Source organism: Dicentrarchus labrax, unplaced genomic scaffold (genome assembly GCF_905237075.1).
Source record: "Dicentrarchus labrax unplaced genomic scaffold, dlabrax2021, whole genome shotgun sequence".
Lineage (NCBI taxonomy): Eukaryota > Metazoa > Chordata > Actinopteri > Moronidae > Dicentrarchus > Dicentrarchus labrax.
The window spans coordinates 2,395,147-2,413,243 of record NW_026136720.1 but is presented as its reverse complement, the minus strand read 5'-3'; the positions used below and the strand labels follow the sequence as shown (position 1 = coordinate 2,413,243).

The 18,097-nt window shown below is 42.1% G+C and overlaps 1 protein-coding gene across 1 annotated transcript; it reads left to right on the top strand.

The window, feature by feature from the left end:
* The first annotated feature begins 1,312 nt into the window (after positions 1–1,312).
* Positions 1,313–17,575, top strand: tdrd12 (tudor domain containing 12). The gene is made up of 38 exons (XM_051382907.1): positions 1,313–1,367; positions 1,648–1,709; positions 2,777–2,941; positions 3,026–3,162; positions 3,314–3,433; positions 3,533–3,588; positions 3,703–3,788; positions 4,011–4,188; positions 4,287–4,351; positions 4,432–4,523; positions 4,603–4,668; positions 4,757–4,829; positions 5,364–5,437; positions 6,033–6,095; positions 6,218–6,286; positions 6,392–6,469; positions 6,689–6,755; positions 6,984–7,091; positions 7,343–7,528; positions 7,709–7,862; positions 7,983–8,110; positions 8,410–8,601; positions 8,847–8,975; positions 9,118–9,235; positions 9,760–9,899; positions 10,015–10,244; positions 10,485–10,566; positions 10,990–11,171; positions 11,311–11,518; positions 11,804–11,896; positions 12,090–12,262; positions 12,353–12,643; positions 12,804–12,868; positions 13,280–13,361; positions 13,960–14,073; positions 15,382–15,535; positions 16,096–16,156; positions 16,232–17,575. The coding sequence occupies exons 2-38, from the start codon at positions 1,686–1,688 to the stop codon at positions 16,303–16,305; spliced, it is 4,377 nt and encodes a 1,458-aa protein (XP_051238867.1). The 5' UTR covers positions 1,313–1,367; positions 1,648–1,685; the 3' UTR covers positions 16,306–17,575.
* Positions 17,576–18,097: the final 522 nt, after the last annotated feature.

Here is an 18,097-nt window from a genome sequence, read left to right as displayed (position 1 = left end):
GCCCCGGTGAGCAGCGTGGACTCATTTCATAACTTGTCTTTATATTCAAATTAATAAGAAGAATTTCACAATGACAACTATGCCGAATTACAGACTGGAACTTGTCGAACACAAAAGGTTTACATTTATATTCCTACCAGATTTATTTATTCGCTCTGTAGAGAAACAAACTTAGAAATCACTATTTTTTGAATGGGCTCTGGCACAAATGAGTTGTCTCCATGGAAACAAAATGACACAAACGCTAGGTAAAATGAGAGGGAATACACATAAATCACACACTCACATTAACACATTGTCTCATAATACTTCTATTTACTGCTGCTTGGAAGTTTTACTCAAATGTCATTTGGAGATTTACAAACTGCCCAAACAGATCTTGTATAATTGGAAACTTTAACATTTACACATCATTTCACAGCGCATATTAACCTAATAGAGCCATTACAGTTAATAGGAAGACCTTATTTAAACAAGAGTGATATGATTATATGTTGTTGATTTGATTGAACTCAGCAACAATACCATAGTCACTTTAAAAAAACACATATATATAATTTCTTACATGCACTTTAGTCTTTAGACCTGTTCATAGCCCTGTTAAATCATTACTGTATAATATATATGTGTGCAGTTTTTCCTGTGCAATATTATATTGTAACTTTAAATCACATCAATATAAACATACTGTATATAGTTCGTACATACAATCCCATTTCTATTTATTTTTCTAGAATCTTATATTTTTTATATTTTATTTTATTATTTAATGTGTATTTCTTTATTTCTTATCTGGAGCTGCTGTAACAAGTGAATTTCCCCAATGTGTGATCAATAAAGTTTATCTGCTGGAGTTCAACTCATTTATTGACAAGTTTCAGTCACATTTGCAAATACTAGTAAACACTAGGGCCCCCCCAATATACAGCTGAACTATCTTAGATATATCCTCCTTTAGTGAGTGCTGTCAATTGATTTACATCTTATTATTTACGATTTATTTTCAATTTATTTCCGTTTGTTAAAGAAAACATAAATGTGACTCCCCCCTCCCGACTGCACACTTGGTATCGCCCGCCGCCCTCGTTCAGATCCTCTTAAACATTATAATGTTTTTACATTGACTGAAATCCACAACCAGCTGTAAACATTAAAAAAAAAACATTTAATTAAATCTTAAATAATTAAAAATAATACATCCATACATACTGAGTCAGTTATATAACAATTACAAGGCAGAAGAAGGAGGAACCGCCCTCTCACCTACCGCTGTCTCCATAGCAACCCCTAACGGTCACAACCAGAAGGACGCCTCCATTTTGTCTGACGTCGTTTCACCGCGTTGTTCCGTCCAGAAGCTCAAACAGGTAACAAACGTGACGGTTTTCATATTAAATTAGACGGAAACCAAACGGAATAACATTAAAAACATTGTACGGATACAAACCTGTGAAATTCCGCTCCGTTTTGGGTAAATTTGTAGTTTTTAAATCCCGGGAACTTGTACCGCCCGGTGAGCTAACGGTAGCTACCTAGCTGACAGGCGCTAATCAAAAATATCGACTTTAAATCGATATTTAATTCATTTATTCCAGCGATTGCTTGGAGTCACAGCATAATGAGTTATATTGTTATATTCCCCTGCAGTGTTTAAGGCTCCAGTGAGGATTACAGACCCGTGCACAATGATGAAAATGTCCATTTTGAAGGTAAGTGAGGTTTTCTTCATTAATTAATTAATTACTGTCAGTTAACGGTTGATACCTAAAGCTGACAGTCTGCACTCAGAAAGACTTTAGGAGCTGTTTGTGGATAAAGATCGATGCATGATGCTGTTCTGGGAGGTTGTTTGTGTTTTTGGTGTTTAATAATTATACTTATATTAACTAACCTGAACGTTTAGCTTGTGAATTTACATTAAAAGCAGTTTAAAGTGTGATTTTATGGCAAATTGGTGCATTGCAGTAAACATAATGAATATAAGTGAAGATAAAACTAGAAAAAGATAAAAAGAGAGACAGTATTTACAATATAATGTGCAATTTAGCAGTGTGACATACTGTGTTATAATATTAAAGAAGATATAAGCCATTAATGGTAGCATATATTCAGGGTGGGTTTAAGAGTCAGAGTATAATGTTTGACACAACAGCTTTATAATTAGTTAAAACACTAATAAGGAAGAAAATCTGCAGTTAAAGCACAGTGTTAAAGGTGTTAAAGAGAGGAGGTTGTTCTGTCTAGATTAGGATGTAATAACACTGGTTTTAAATAAGACACGATGTATCTGTCAAAATAATCACAATACAAAGTTTTTACTATATCGTGCAGCCCTAAAACACATGAGCAGAATCTCATTACAACAATCAAAAGAGGGGGGAGGGTGTAAGAAAACCATAAACTATACACAGTAGGCCTATATCTCATTTCTATGAAGAAAACTAAATTAAATAGTTTGTTTCTTTAAGGTTAGATGGTTTAGAGAGTATGATTGATAAAAAATACATAATACAGACAGAGAATTGTATAAAAGGTTACCAACAATATCAATGAAATGTCACAGGAAATAATCTGCTCCAAGTTCATCCAAATCTCTGCTTTTACCCAAACTTTCTGCTGTTATTGTGTTCACTGTGCAGTTTATTCATTGAATAATATAATAATGTGAAATATATAATATGATAATAAATATGAACGAGCCATAAAATATGTCACTTGGTCGGGTCGTCAGTTCACTGGTAGAGAAAGGTTGTGACCCGCTGCTCTCTCTCTGCAGATTGAGAACCCGTCCTGCCTCTGGGGTCGGGTCGTCCGGGGTCTCGGTGGCGACGCGGTGACGGCAGAACAGTACGACAGTCTGCTGGCTCAGATGAACCTCTTCTACCACGACGTCACTCAGGACCTACGCAAGCTGAAGCCCGAGTCACTGGAAGAGGGACAGGTAATGCAGTACCCGAAGTCTATCTTCACCTTTTTACACACCTGGTCCAGGTAGGGGGATGGATGAGTGTGTTTCTGCTCTCAGGTGTGTGTGGTGTACTGGTCAGTGATGAAGTCGTGGTGTCGGGCTGTGGTGGAGTCGGTCATCGTGGACTCGGTGTCCCGTAAGGCTCGCTGCTTCCTGGTCGACTATGGAGAGCGACTCGTCGTCCCCTCGGACCAGTAAGACCGTTTTACTGAATTAGTCCAAATGCAAAATGATTGGACGATATTTGAGCAGCGTACTGGGCTCCAGCGGTACTTTGTTTTAGGGTGATCCCGTACCTGTGCTGTTGGGTTTCTAATCTTTGTGTTCTCGGCTCGGTCTGTCAAGGATCCGAGTCGCTGTGCAGAACTTCCTCCGGCTGCCTTTCTGGGTGAGGAGGTTCCACCTGGCGGGAATCAAACCCACAACCTTGCGAGTGTCCATCTATGAGGAGAAGGCAGAGCTCATGTAAGACAAACTCACTGCGTCCCCCTGAACTGAATCTGAAGTCCCTCTGAAGCACACGCAGCCTGTTTTATCTCTGTGTCTCATTCTTTTCCTCCGCAGTCCGTCCACTCACTGGGACAGCTCCGCTACGCTCTACCTGCACAACCTGCTGCAAGGTGACCAACATGAGAGAGATGAACAACAACTGTGCTGTTTTCTTTGTAGATTTTATATCTCAGCAGCAGCATGTGATGTGCCCTAAAACTAAAATATTTGCTTCCCTCCATCAGCATCGACTCAGACAGAAGCCGTGCTGCTCGAATCCGAGTCGGACTCCACCTCCATTGAGCTCTATGTGACTGTGGGGAACATCAAGGTGAACTCTGAGCTCCATTGTTATTAGTTTTAACACAGAGCTCTTATGGACAGATCATATCTTACGTAACATCTGCTACTTTATCTTCATATTGCTGACTGATCGGCCTCTTGTTTCTTTCTAATGTCTGACAGTTATTGTGTGTTGTGTTATCACAGTTGTAGAGTTTGTACTTTTCCACACAGAGAAACAAATCAGCTGGACGTTGTGTGTTTCCTTCAGATCTGCACGAATGACGACCTGGTGGCCAAGAACATGGCGTTCTACATCAGAGATTTAGCCGACGGCGGCGGTCAGGAGGAGCTGGACAAATTGCCCGTCATGTTGTCCTCCAGGATCTTAACCCAGACCGTCTTCCCGACCTCGAACAAGCCGACAGCACAAACCCAACCACCACCCGGTAAAGTTAATGTTACTTTTGTTTTTACTATTTAAAGTTAAGTTTCTTTTAAACACGTGGACCCGATACAGGTTTTCATAATGTGGTTTGACCCTCAGTGATGTCACATGGTCTGGCTGCAGCCGGAGCCAGCGATTGGCCGACGGCTCCCTCGACACCTCAGGTGAGCAGCTCTGCTCGCTGTGTTAACTGACTGCAGTAAATATCCACTCTCCCTGACCTCTGACCTCTCTGCTGCTTCAGAGCCGACAACATGAGCCGAAGACCTCTGAGGAAGGCAGCAGGTCAAAGGTCGCAGAAGACCAGTCGAAGAAGGGCTCGGTCACTGCAGAGAGGTGAGCGCACTCTGTGTTTATGGGAGTATCAGAGATCTGTTACAGTAAATGTTGTTAACTGAGCTGCTCTCATGTTCAGTGACTCCTCAGAGGACACAGACTCGTCTCTCGCTGCAGCTCTGACCAAAAACCTCAGTCTGTTCAGGTGAGATACAGTACCTGTCCTGTGATTGGCTGAAACCAACAGCATGTGATTGGTTGAAACTGACAGAGTACTTCCTGTGCCCCAAAAGGTTCCTGAAGTTTCTGAATCCTGGTAGCAGCTGCCAGCCGGCGGCTCCCGGTGCGAGTAATGAACATTACCTGGTACAGTTTTTAACATTTGAACCTCTAGATTATTTTAGATCAGATCCACAGGGGTCTAACTAACCTGAAAGCCTCAGTGTAAACACAGGAGGACAGCAAGGAGACAACCTAAGAGGCTTACTGCAGCGCTCCTAAATGATTCCCTGAGTTTAGGGAATATTTTGGATAAAACACAAACTGATGGTAGTTTCTCCTCACTGTAATGGAGTTCATACAAATGTGGTAATATGGTTTCATGGTCTCTCACCTGTACAGTATTATTATTTAAACTTTGTCTTTATTGTTTTCATGAAAATGAGAAGACAAAAGACGACAATGTGACATATTACATTCAGTAACAGCTGAATTAAAGATACAGAAATAAAACAACAAAAGTGAATAAACATACACGTAAATTCAGTTTACAGAATAAAAACAAACATATATAGACTTTGGCGATTAGTGTGGAGAAGATGAGAGCAGCGTTCTGTGAGTCGGAGAGAGGAAGGGTCGGTGATTGAAACCAAAAGTTTGTTTGGTTTGTTTTTCTTCCAGCTCAGTCAACAGGAAGAGCTAAAAGACTGTGGAGCTGAAGAGACGACTGCAGCCTCCAGCACAGGACAGGAAGTGTACGTCGCCTTCCACAATCTAGTTAACTGAAGCTCCGTTCTGACAGGGTTAAGATTACGCTCAGTCCGGCCTGACGGAGAGGTCACATCAGATTGTTTGCTAACATTAAAGGTTATCAATAACATTTAGGCAGTGTCGTTGCTAAATTAGCCTCCAATGAGCGAATGAAGTAAACAATCAGGGCTCACCTGCAGTATAGTGCAGTAGTGAAGAATGTTGATTTAAATACAGTACGAGAAAATAAAGCAACGATAATGTTGTTTTTCTTTCTGTAAAAAAAATACCAAAAAGAACTGATAAGAGAACCGTTAAAGTACCGAACCAGTTAGTATAGTAGTACCATTAAAATGTGATCGGTATCCATCCAGAAATTTCCACACTGAGCTTCTGAAAAGAAAATAGAACAACAAGCAGCTCTTTAAGATCCACTTTAAAATTAAATTAAATCAATTAAACATTGCTCTGACTGATTTAAATTCCAAGAAGACCTACAGACATAAATCCAGTCCAAATGGAGCTTTAGGTATTTAATTCATGGTCACTTTGTCACTTTGTGTAATAATAAATATTTCCCATCCATGTTTTGTCACACAGATTAATCCCTTCATACAACAGTGAACCTGGAACGCAGCACAATCAAGCATTGCTCAGTATGAGGTGAGGAAGCTGGCAGCTGACTGATGGATGCTCTCACCTTAATGTCAACATTAATTAATTGATTGATTTAGTTAATATTAACTTATTAACTTCACTCTTTGGTGTAATTTGTGTTTTATTAGTGGACAAAGTGGAGCTGAGGGTCTCGGTGAGAGCAGTCAGGTTGAATGTCCGGCAGATGAAAACACAAGGTGCAGCAAATAGTTCTGCACTCTTAAACCTTTCTCTGTTACAGTATGGTACATTACAATGTGAACAGTGGATCACTCTCATCGTCTCCACTCTTTATTTCACAGCAGTTCGAGTACATCAGAGTCTGGACCGGCAGAGGCAGAGAGGACGTGCAGGAGTGAAGAGGACTGGGCCTGTGCACGGTGAGCTGCAACTCACCAAAACTACCCAACAGTATCTGCACAAAGTTAAACATGTAAAGCAATAAAATGCAACATACACATTAATGCTGCAGTAATTCCAAAAAAAAAATCCTGATTAAAAAGTAGTATGATTGCATTATGAAGTAAAAAAAACGTTGTAAAAACTCACAAAATGCCTTTTTTCCAATAGTAATATCCAAGGTGTTCTGTCTGTTGCAGCCTCTTGGAGTGGTTGAACCCGGAGCCCCAGAACCTGGATCCAGACGCAGGCGCTGCAGACAACGTGGTAATTTCTCTCAGTTCATTCTCAACTTTACAAACAGTAATTTTTTAATGTTGTGGTCTGAAGGAACCCAGCTGGACTGAATCCATGAAGCTGAAGGAGACTGTTGTTTATCTGTCATGTTGTAAATAAACATAAATGTTAGTAGATGATGACCTAAAAAACATTCATTAAGTAAATGGTATTAGCTAATTCTTTTCCATGAAGGTCCGTGTTCTTTATTGCCCTCAGGTTCTTCCCAGTGATCCCAGAGGGAGTGGGATTCTGGTGCACTCTGCCCTCCCTGTGGAGCCCTACACCAACCTGGATGACGCCCCCATCACAGATGCTCTCCGCTGGGTAAACAAGAGTTTAGTTTGAAGCTAGATGTGTCTGTTTTATCTTTGATCCATCTTCAGAATGTGTTTGTCTTTTTAATATAGATAGCCTAGCATATAGCATATCTAAGTACATTAAAGGAGGAAGTTGACCGAGGTTCTTGTTCAAGGAAGGTGAAACAGACCGGGGATGTTATAGTTTGTATCAGGGAGGATATTTATTCACACTGAACCCAAGCTGAATGTTTAAGCTCCTCCCCGCTCTGTCTCCAGGTGTTGCGGAGGAAGAGGAACAACGCTCCGTCTCCAGCCGACCGCTACAGCTGGCCAGCTGTGGCTCTAGGATGCAACACCGTCGTCGTCTCCCCCAACGCCGACCAACCACTCAGCTACCTCGCCCCGCTCCTCACCCACATCCTGCTCAACTCCATCTTCACCCCCCTCACCTCCAGTGCAGGGGTGAGTTCATCAGCAGCAGGCAGGAGGCCGTTTGTTATAGTGTATGAAAAGCCTTCCTCATCCAAAACATTACTACTTTAAAGTCGACCTATGATGCTATTATATTCTAGTTGTTGTTTTGAGAGAATGGAGTTGTAGTTTTTGGATGTGAACTTTCTGTGTTGATGTGTTTGTGTCCAGCCCTTAGCGGTGCTGCTGTGTCCGGGCTGGGAGAAGGTCCAGGCGGTGTACGACCTGCTGGAGGAGCTGAAGGTCGTCCCGGCCCTTCACCCGGCCGTCGTGCTGCTGGGCATCCACAAAGATGAGGCCAAGGCTGTCAGGATCCCCAAAAACTGTGAGCGAAGACCTAATGACTCCGTATTTGTGGCTATTGTAAATCTGTATTAAGATGGATTATCCCAAACTAAAGCAGTCATATCACTTCCTAAATGTTCTATTTCTATATTATTTCCAGGCCTGCTAGTGGTGACCACTCCCTTCAGTTTGGTCCGTCTGCTGTCCTGCCACTGCTTCCTGTTCCTGCGTCTGTGCCACCTGGTGCTGGACGAGGCCGACCAGCTCTTCACTCACGCTCCGGACCAGGTGACAGAAACACTTTGTGTTGATTGGTGTTTAGAGTAGCAGCTAGCTGACCTTCCAGCTACCTTCCATTGGACGTAGCTGGACCCGGGACCGAAATGATAAACTCTGAAATACTCTATGCTCTCTGATTCGACATTAACTGGCTACAGCTGACGATATCCACAGGTCCCAGTTGTCGTTCACATAAATGTTTTCCCTCCAAACAGGAGCAGCTGTTACATGTATTAATTGTTTCATGAACATGTTATTCTTTAAAACCTTTCTACAGATTTCCTTAAACATAAATGTTCTCCTGTTAGATGCTGACCATCTTGCAGCATTTCCAGAAGGTGACCTCCAGCGAGGAGATGGCTTCCTGTCCTCAGCAGCTCATCGCTGTGGCAAAAAGATGGACCAGTAACATGGATGGTTTGTTAGCCAACTACATGCCGTACCCGTCCATTGTCATCAGTGTCCCGGAGGAAGCTGCTCTCTATGGGAACGTTCAGCAGGTCAGTCTCAATGAATCATCGTACACTGTCCATAAAATATCAGTTTCACTCATCAGAATTTAAGTTAGTGAGTTCATAATAATGTAAAACCTACATCTGGAATCAAGTAACAGACACGGTTTGCCAGTAGTCCAACTACCAAAATAAACTCTCCTCTTGCCGGTAACCGTCTCAAGATAGTGTTTATTCCTCTAGAAGCCTCGGCTTCACTTTGCTTTCTATGTGACCACGCCTTAATGCCACAGATCATCCTAATGACCCTGGAGAGCAGTAAGACCTCAGTACTGCTGGGTGTGTTAGATTTCAACCCCAACGTCGGCCAGAAGACTCTGATCGTAACCGACTCTTCTCAGGAGGTGGAAGACGTGTACCAGGTGAAACCACAGCTTCAGTTATGCTGTACAATATATTAAGTATTGTATATATATTATATAATGTATGCTTTAAATCTTTAATGTAGGACAATGTCAGCCCAACAGTCAGTGAAGTTTACCACTGTTCTTTTCTCATATTCAGGCTGTGAGCAACAAATCAGCATTCTGCCTGAAGACCCACGAGGGGTTAACTCACAAGTTTGACTTTGTCATCCAGCAGTGGAGGAAGGACATCGGCCCCGGCACTCATGTTATTCTGGGTAAACATAGAGAACATCATCAATAAAGACAGTTAGACATTCACTGAAATCTCTTCCTAAACATTCAATGTTTGGGAAGAGATTCTAGATAATGTGACAGTCCGCTAGCTTTTCAATCTGTGTGCATGCAGAGAAAAAAAATCTGGTAGTGTTACACAGCACCGGACCGAGCAGTAGAGTACTGACTCGTTATTCCAACCAGGACTTGTTTTTTGTCAAAAGGTCTTTACCACACAATAAAAAGTCATGTAACTTCCACCTCACTCGCTCTGGAAAAACCCCCGACTGGAAACACCGGCTGTCTTTTATTAGAAAAGCCCGACCGGAATTATCCCCATTTGCCACATGTGAGGGGTTTTAACAGTGACCCTGTTAACGGTCAACTTTCAGATGAATGTGCGAACTAACTGGTGACTTTATTTAGTTGAAAGTTAACCAATATGGTGGTAATACCCCATAACACCTTACCATACCACCATTATCCCACCTTCACAGTGCTGCTATCTTTCTCCTTTGATCTCTAGTGATCACCAACGAGTGTCTGAAGTGTCTGGGAATCAGAGATGCGACTTGTGTCGTTCACTACGGCTTCCCCACCTCTCCCAAAGTATTCGGCGGCCGACTCTTCTGCATGGCTGAGAACTTCAGAAACCTTTCTGAACGAGTAAGAACAAACGGACGGGAGGAATTTGGTGGAAAAAATCTGTATAAATGATCAATGCAGTATCAGAATCCACAAAGAAAATGTTTGTTTAAATGTCTCTGATTTCTGTTCCAAGGTTCCCTCCCAGGATCAAGCAGAGAGCTGTCCTCATCCCACCAGGTCGGTGCTGCTCATCTCCGACAGGAACGCCCGTCATATAGTCGGGGTTCTGCGGTATCTGGTGCGAGCCAACACCCTGCTGCCCCCCGAGCTGCTGTCCTTCGCCCAGGGCATCCATGTGGCCCGGGAGGACCAGAAGACCCACCGGCCTCTCTGCAGCTACCTGAAGAGCTTTGGAGTCTGTAGGTCAGCAATAAATGATGTAGTGGTACAAAGCTAAAAGTTGCTTTCTATTAGCCAATAGAAATTTGGGTTTCATTTTTGCTTAAACAATTTATTAACTGAAAAATAAAATGTGTATATATTAGCAGCCCTACCTTGAATGCTACACAGCGTTCAGGTTTTCACAGTTTTCTCTTGCAAAATAGAGATTTAATTCTTAGAATATGAGGCCTATTATGTGATTCTATGTGTTTCTTTTTGCAGAGACAGCAGTGTGTGTCCCGACCGTCACAGATTCATTTCCCACCTGGATCAGTCTCTGCTTCCGGCCACGGGAGTCATAGAAGTGAGGACGTTGATATTTTTCTCTCTTCTTTAGCTCCTGCTCTGAAGAGTCAGAACTGTTGTTGTTGTGAACAATAGTGATATCAGTTAGATTTGGTTAGAGCAGAGCTATGGAATATTAAATCATCCATCTTCACTCACTATATCTCGGCCTTTCTTACCTTTTAAGAGTGCATAAACTATCAGTATCGTGCATCCCTACTAAATGACTCTTCTGCTGGTTAACGGACATCATCAAGGAAACAAGAATTCATTAGTGGTTCTGCATATACAAAAATATGTTCAGCTTATTTTCTGAAGTTTAAATCTCAGTCTTGTAAGCATCTTGTTAATGACTATAACTAATTATTATAGCCTGCAGGAGGGGAAATTTAGGGGAAAAGATATTTGAAAGAACAGGCTACATTACCCTTTTTGCTCCCAGGTTGTGCCTCTCTACATTAAGACAGCGTCAGTGTTCTACGGTCGTATTGTCAGGAAGGAGGACGAAGGTTTCCAGAGTATGGCGTCTGAGATGAATTCTTTCTATGCCGACAAGAAACCCGGAGCCACCGAGGTGCTGGAGGGAGGCTTATACGCTGTACAGGAGGATGAGGTCTTCCACAGGTAAACAAGGACCAATTTTAGGGCTTAAAACACACATTAGGAGATTGAAACACACTTTGACACTTGAAGCTCAATTGATCCCTCTTAAGTCCCGCCCCACAGTTAAATGTATGTAATGTAACTGTGCTCCCTGCGACAGGGTGAAGATCCTGTCTGTCCCAGACCGAGGTGATCGCCTGTTTTTCAGCGTCCTGGTTCGGTTTATTGACGTGGGAAAGGAGGAGGAGGTCAAATCCCATCAGATCCTCCAGCTCCCGGAGAAGTTCCACGCTCTGCCCGGGCAGGCCGTGGAGATCATCGTCTGCCGGGTCAAACCGGCCGACTCTGAGACCGACTGGCACCCCAAGGTTTCCAAGTTTATTTGTTAAGTACTTCTGTACAGAAGAATAAATAAGACATCATAAGAACACATATAATGTGACTTTATATGTGTCGCTTTTACCTTCTGAGCATCTTCAACATGTGGTTGTCTTTTCAGCATAGATTAGCTTAGCATATAGCATATCTAAGTACAGGAAAGGAGGAACTGTAATTGGAGCACAGAGTAAAAGGGACGGGACTTAGGAAGGGTTGATTGTGAAAAGTGAACTCCCGTGTAAAGGAAGCACTCGTGTGATTGGACATTTTTTCAGGTCACCAGAGCGATGAGCCAGAAGATCCGAGGTCTGCAGCACCGAGCCAGAGCGGTTTTCAGTCTGGGAAACACCGTTTTTGTTGATCCAATGGTAGGTTCTTATCATGTCCTGGTTCTGTCGGTGGGTGACTGATGGACAAATATCTGAATTAATAACAGATCTTAAGATTTGTGACAGTTCAATGGTTCCAAAGTAGATCAGAATTATTTTGTCTGTTAATTCCAGACTGTAAACTGTCGGGTTGGCACCAGTAAACTTTGTTTCCCGTTGTTGTTGCTCCGAGGTCCGTGTGACCCAGGTGCCAGGTATGAAAACTGTGATCAATGAATACATCGTGCAGTCAGAGATCCTGAACACGGGGATGGGAGTCAGCAACCCGGAGCATCTGGACCGGCTGAGGACGCTCTACCAGGAGTGCAACATGGGCAGCGACAAGGAGGCGGGTCTTCTTTCTGGGTAAGGAACGATCAGGTGTCCTGGTAATGGACTCAGAATATATGAGCCACCTCCACCGTGGTGCTTGAGACAGCATTGTGTTGTTTGTAGGTCGGTGGACAGTCCGGTGTCTCAGGAGGTCAGGATCAGAGCTGAGGAGGAAGTTCTGGCTGAAGCCTGCAGAGCGGCCAAGGTCAGTCGGCTCGCTGACCCCCCTCACCTCGAGCCACGTGAGACTCTTATTCCAGTATCTTCAGTGATCAAGTCCCTGTCCCCGGCACCAGCACCAGCACCACCTGCAGCTGAACCCCACCCGGACCCAGTGTGTGATCAGAAATCCCTCTCAGATAGTCAGAGAAACACCCACACGGCTGATCTGACGTCAGCCGAGCAGATGATGAGGTTGGTGTCTTTACTGAGGAACTCATAAGTCAGTAAATATATTGTTCTTTAATCAGACACAGTCAGCACACACAATCACAGATGTTACAATATCAGGAGGTAGAACAGAAAGTCCCTCAGAGGATTTAATGAACAGAAGCTTTATGGTTTTGATCCACAGGAACGGAGATGAAGGAGAAGTTTGCCCGACGACCAGCGAGGCTGCTGCTCTCAACCCCTGTGATGGTAAAAGTCAAATAAAAGTTATTTTCTCACAGTGGCCAAAGATCCAGGTCCAGTGTGTAGTTCTTATTTTCAGGTGATGATACACCAATAAAAACATACCTATAGATATTATATTTTATCTCTAACAATAGATAATCCTCAATGTTAAACACTGGACCTTTAAATAATTACAGAGCCGCATAGTCAGTCATTACACATTACACTTCGTACGTTACTGTGACACTCAGGGGACTTTAAGATGTTCCAAATGTGTATATAGAAGTTTTTATCTACCTCAGCATAACACAAGATCACATTACTGAAAACTGAAACAAAAATACTGTGATCAATAATCATGATCTGTCTCCACTGCTAACACACAGTAATTGCGTGTGTGTGTGTGTGTGTGTGTGTGTGTGTGTGTGTTTTCAGGCGTGCCTGCAGGTGACGATCAGAGCAACAGCCCACAGCTCATCAGCACTAACGAGACAGACTGCAGTTACTCTGTAAAAAGGTACAAGAAGGTTTATCTGGATGTAGTTTGATTGACGGAGACGGAGGGCAGGAAGTGATGTTCTACATTGGAAGCACCATCAAGAAAAAAACAAGAAACCAGGAGTACAACAAAAGCAAAACACAGCCTATTTTAAAACCATGTCTGTCAGTTGAAGTGTACGCTATATTCAAGATATTCTCACCACTGTCAGACAGTCCTTACTAACGGGGAACTGAAGCTGTTTTATCCATCTGTGCTTTCTTCAAAGCCAACAGACTGACTTAGTTTGGATCACCAAAGTCACACAGTAACACCAACTGATGGACGCCGCGGTAGACCAGCCACTCCTGCAGACGGAGGGCAGGGAGTGATGGTCTACATTGGATTGCTCCTCTTCATAACATAAGAATCACAATATCATTTAAACTAGCACAGCTCCATCTCATCCATTCTGCTTTTCACTTCCTGTCCTCCGTCATCAGAATGACCGCAAACAAATAGTATAGTGTTTATATTTGATGGAAGGAAGTACATTTTACTTTATTAACATACAGCAGATCATCCAGAGTGGTTTTTAAACTAAACCATATTTGTTTCTCCTCCGGTTGTGTCTCAGTTTGCACCCTCAGGTCCGCTGGTACGAGACGTCCGACTCTGTGATCGTATCGGTGAAGCTGACGAACCCGGAGAGTCAGCACTGTGATTTCTACCCCGACAGAGTCGTTTACAGGTCTGTCGGGAGCAGACCACCACTGATCGCTCACTTACTGCACATCTCATCCAACATTCAGTGGAGCTTTTTATCCCGAGCATTTTACACCGGCGGGAGCGGGTACATGTTTAGCACAGCTGCTAACATGCTAACACATCAGGCATAGTTCAGGTTTACAGTTTGATCATTAGTCCATTACTTTCCTTTGTTGGGACATTGGCCACTAGAGTTATTCTTGTTTCTGAATAATAGAGCCGTTAAAGATTCAATGAAGTGAATCTGTGACGTCATGTGGCACCAAATGTTAGCTCGGACACTTTGAGTTCATTCAGAAAACCTCTTTGTGCTGCAGTGACAGATTCTAACACTTTCTACAGACGTTTCAGTTCTGAACTGTTTTTGGCGTTAAGCTTCTCGATTACTTTAGTCTGTAATAAAATGTTTTCAAATCAATATTTAGTGTCACATGATTATTGCAGTTGGTTGATGATTGCTTCCAAAGATGCCTCGTCGTTTGGTTCACAGTCTCAATATCTAGCAGAGTAAATCAGTGCGGCGATAAACTGTCTACTGTTACACGTCGTAGCTAACCTGTATCTGTATCTGCTCACTGTAAACGGAGAGAAATACAACAGGTTGTCAGATACGGGAGAGCTGCTCGTATTTCCCAGTACCACACAGTCGTCCTCTTCTTCATCGTCCACTACAGTACAGATATTGTATCAGCTTCTTCGTCTCCCAGGTCTCCGAACAGCTGAATAATGGTACCACGTAATGTTAATGTCAGTTTGATTTATGTTTGATTTTATAATCCAGTATTGAAGGTACTACTACATAACTGCTAATACAATTAACTGCCAACTATTTGATCATTAACAGTTCAAGCAACGTTAATTTGTTCCAGCTTCACAAATGTGAGACTAAACCGACTCTTTGGATTTCGGACTGTTTGTCGGATAAAAACGACATTTGAAGAATCACTGATCTCACGATCATTGTTAGTTGCAGCCGTACTTTATTGGAACTTAATTAAACTACACTGAGGTGGTGCTTTTGCTTTTGGAGAAACAAAACCCAAATGAAAAATGTAATGGCACTCTGGTGGTGGTCTCAGACCTGCCACTCTCCGATTGCTTCCTGTCTGACTGAGGACTTGAGGGAGGTCGTCCTGAGGAGAGGTGAGGACAGACTGAGTGCAGTGTGGTACTTTATAACCTTTATAGTGTTCACATGGAGGGAAACTAACTTACTCTACGCAGCGTAGTAAACAAACAGACGTTTCCTCAGTGTGGTCAGATTGACGCTCTCTCTGTTGATTGTGTTCAGTGGCAGAGTGAACGGTCGGATCTACAGAGCCAACCTGGATCTTCGAGCTAACGTCGTTGTGGACCGCTGCCGCTGGGACATGAAGTCCAACGAGCCGGTCCTCAAACTGGTCAAACAACGGCAGGGATACTGGGAGAGACTCCTCAGGAACAAGGTGCTGGAGTTTGTTTTATTCAGTCCACAGCAGGAATTAATGATAATCAACAGGTCAATAATGAAGATAATGTATTTACATATTATAATGTTTTAATCACTGTTTATCAGCAGAGAGTGAACAGGTTGTAGCTTTGTTCCTCTGCTGTCTGTGGACTGATCTCTATGTGTCTCTATGTAGGATGAGGGTCAAAGGTTGTGACCTTTATGCTCCCGAGTGCCTTCTCCAACATAACGTTACCGCTAGCAAAATACAATCTGTGTGGATAATCTATCCTTGATACTAACTTATATATTCTGACTAACAACAATAAATGATGTAACGGTACAAAGCGACACAGCTGGCTGTGTCTTGGCTGCGCGGTGTGGGTCTGTAAACTGTGGGTCTGCATGGAGCTAACGGTCCAACTATAATATAGGAACATTACAGATAGTAACGTTATTCTGAATATGATGCTCAGTTATTTTACAGCGTTCAGTGTTTGTCTCTGTTTGCTGAACATTTGATGCTTTTCTGATTAAAGAATTAATAAAACGTAACAAGGTTTTTCCTTCACACAGAATATTTTTGTGAGTTACGACATGGATCACATTGAAGACGATGAAGATAAAACCCCAAATGGTAAGAACCCCGCTCACTGAAAACATTTGACTGTATTTTGTGATCCTGTGAAGTGACGTGAAGTTTGGTCTGTAGGTCTGTGGTTTGAGGGGAACACAGGAGAGGATAACTGGTACGTGAACTCAGAGAGCGGCAGCGACAGCGACTGAAGATGAAAGACAAACGCTAAGAGACAAAAAAACTTATTTTCTATGTTTTTCCCCCCGACGCTCCCAACGTCTGTTATCATCACACACATACTATCATCAGTTGTATTGCTGCGGTGACCTTTGACCTCCTTAATATTCAGGCTGGTGCAATTATGGATCCGGGAATAGAAACCTCTGCAGTCGATTTAATGAACTATTAATCTTTTAGGTTGAAAGAGTTTAACCCCAACCAGTTTGATTCACACTTTATTTTCAATATGACGACTTCAGTTTCACGTCACTTAAAAGTTCAGCCAAAAACTTTAGTCAGAATCTGCTCACCTTCAGTATCCCGATACAAACAGACCGACCCGGCTCGTACAATCTCCACCGCGCCTTAATGTACCTGGACACTGTGGTATACACCGATCAGCCATAACATTATGAGCCCTGGACTCCCTGACTGGTCTCAGACCAACAGCCTGCTCTGCACTGTGTGTTCTGACCCCTTTCTATCAGAACCAGCATCAACTGACAGGAGCCCTGATAACCAGATAATCAGTGTTATTCACTTCACCTGTAAGTGAATGATTTCCAACAAGTAATCAATATCAGGTTCAGTTTCTCATGTTTATAACAAACCAAATTTCATCAAAATGGTTTCAGTATTAAACGAGTTACAGTAGATTTAGTATAGTTATTGTTATTATCTCAGTATTGTTCACTTCACAATATGGCGGAGAATGCTGTATCTGTTTCTATATCTATGGTCCTACGTTAATAATGGACAAACTGCGGGGGGGCATGCAGCAAAGGGCTGCAGGTTGGAATCGAACCCGGGCCGCTGCGGTAAGGACTCGCTCTCCCAACTGAGCTACCATACGCCCCGACAAATAGAAATGTAAACATTTACAATCCCATAACAAGTCCATCTGCTGGAATGGAGGGTGTCTGAAGAAGAAGAAGAAGAAGAAGACAGAAGGTGGCGTTTGCAGTACAGAAAGCCAGGATTGGGTCGCCCTGTTGAAAAGTTATAAAAAATAATAATGCATTAATACACAAAAGAAAGATTTAAAAGAAGTCACTTGTTTTAAGATGCAGCTGAACACTTTTATTTAGTTTGAATTATTGTTGATTTATGTTTGTGAGCGGGCTGAGAGACAGTTGGTGGATTATTTAATGTTTGTTTGCTGACGTGTTGATTCACATCCAGTTGTACACTTTTGTTTGCTGATGTTGTTTCTGTTCAGAATAAATCCAAAGACTGTTTGTGTTAAAGATTTAATATGAAACATTTCTGCATTAAAATAAAATAAAAAGCACAATGTCAGTGTTTATTGTAATATTTAATAATATGAAGTAAATCAACTGAAACCAACATCTTCAGGGTTCAGCAACGGGATCCTGTATGGAAGATAAAACAAAGTGTTTTTATGTACAGACGTGATTGAAGGAACATTGCGGTAATTGCAAAGATTATTGAATACACACACGGTGTATAATAATATAAACTATATATATATATATATATATAGTTTATCGCCTGAAATTTGAAAGAAGTACACACTGTAAATATTTTATTATTGCACAGGACAGAAAAAGGAAATACAGTCTATAGATACAGTACAGGTAGAATATAAACAATGTATATATATATGTATAATTGCACATTACACAATACATGATAAAATAAGCTGTGTGTATAGTAAACATATATATTTATGTAGTGTATAAAGGGCTTGTATAATAATAATACAATTTATTTATAAAGTTGCTTTCAAAACCAGAGTTAAAAGGTAAATATTCAAAGTTT

What these genes read in the sequence shown, in the direction of transcription:
- tdrd12 (XM_051382907.1), top strand. Translation starts at nt 1,686, where the DNA reads ATGATGAAAATGTCCATTTTGAAG. An exon ending in AGGTGGAAGACGTGTACCAG is followed by an intron (nt 8,976 to 9,117) that starts GTGAAACCACAG and finishes TCTCATATTCAG; the next exon opens with GCTGTGAGCAACAAATCAGC. An exon ending in TCAGAAACCTTTCTGAACGA is followed by an intron (nt 9,900 to 10,014) that starts GTAAGAACAAAC and finishes TTCTGTTCCAAG; the next exon opens with GTTCCCTCCCAGGATCAAGC.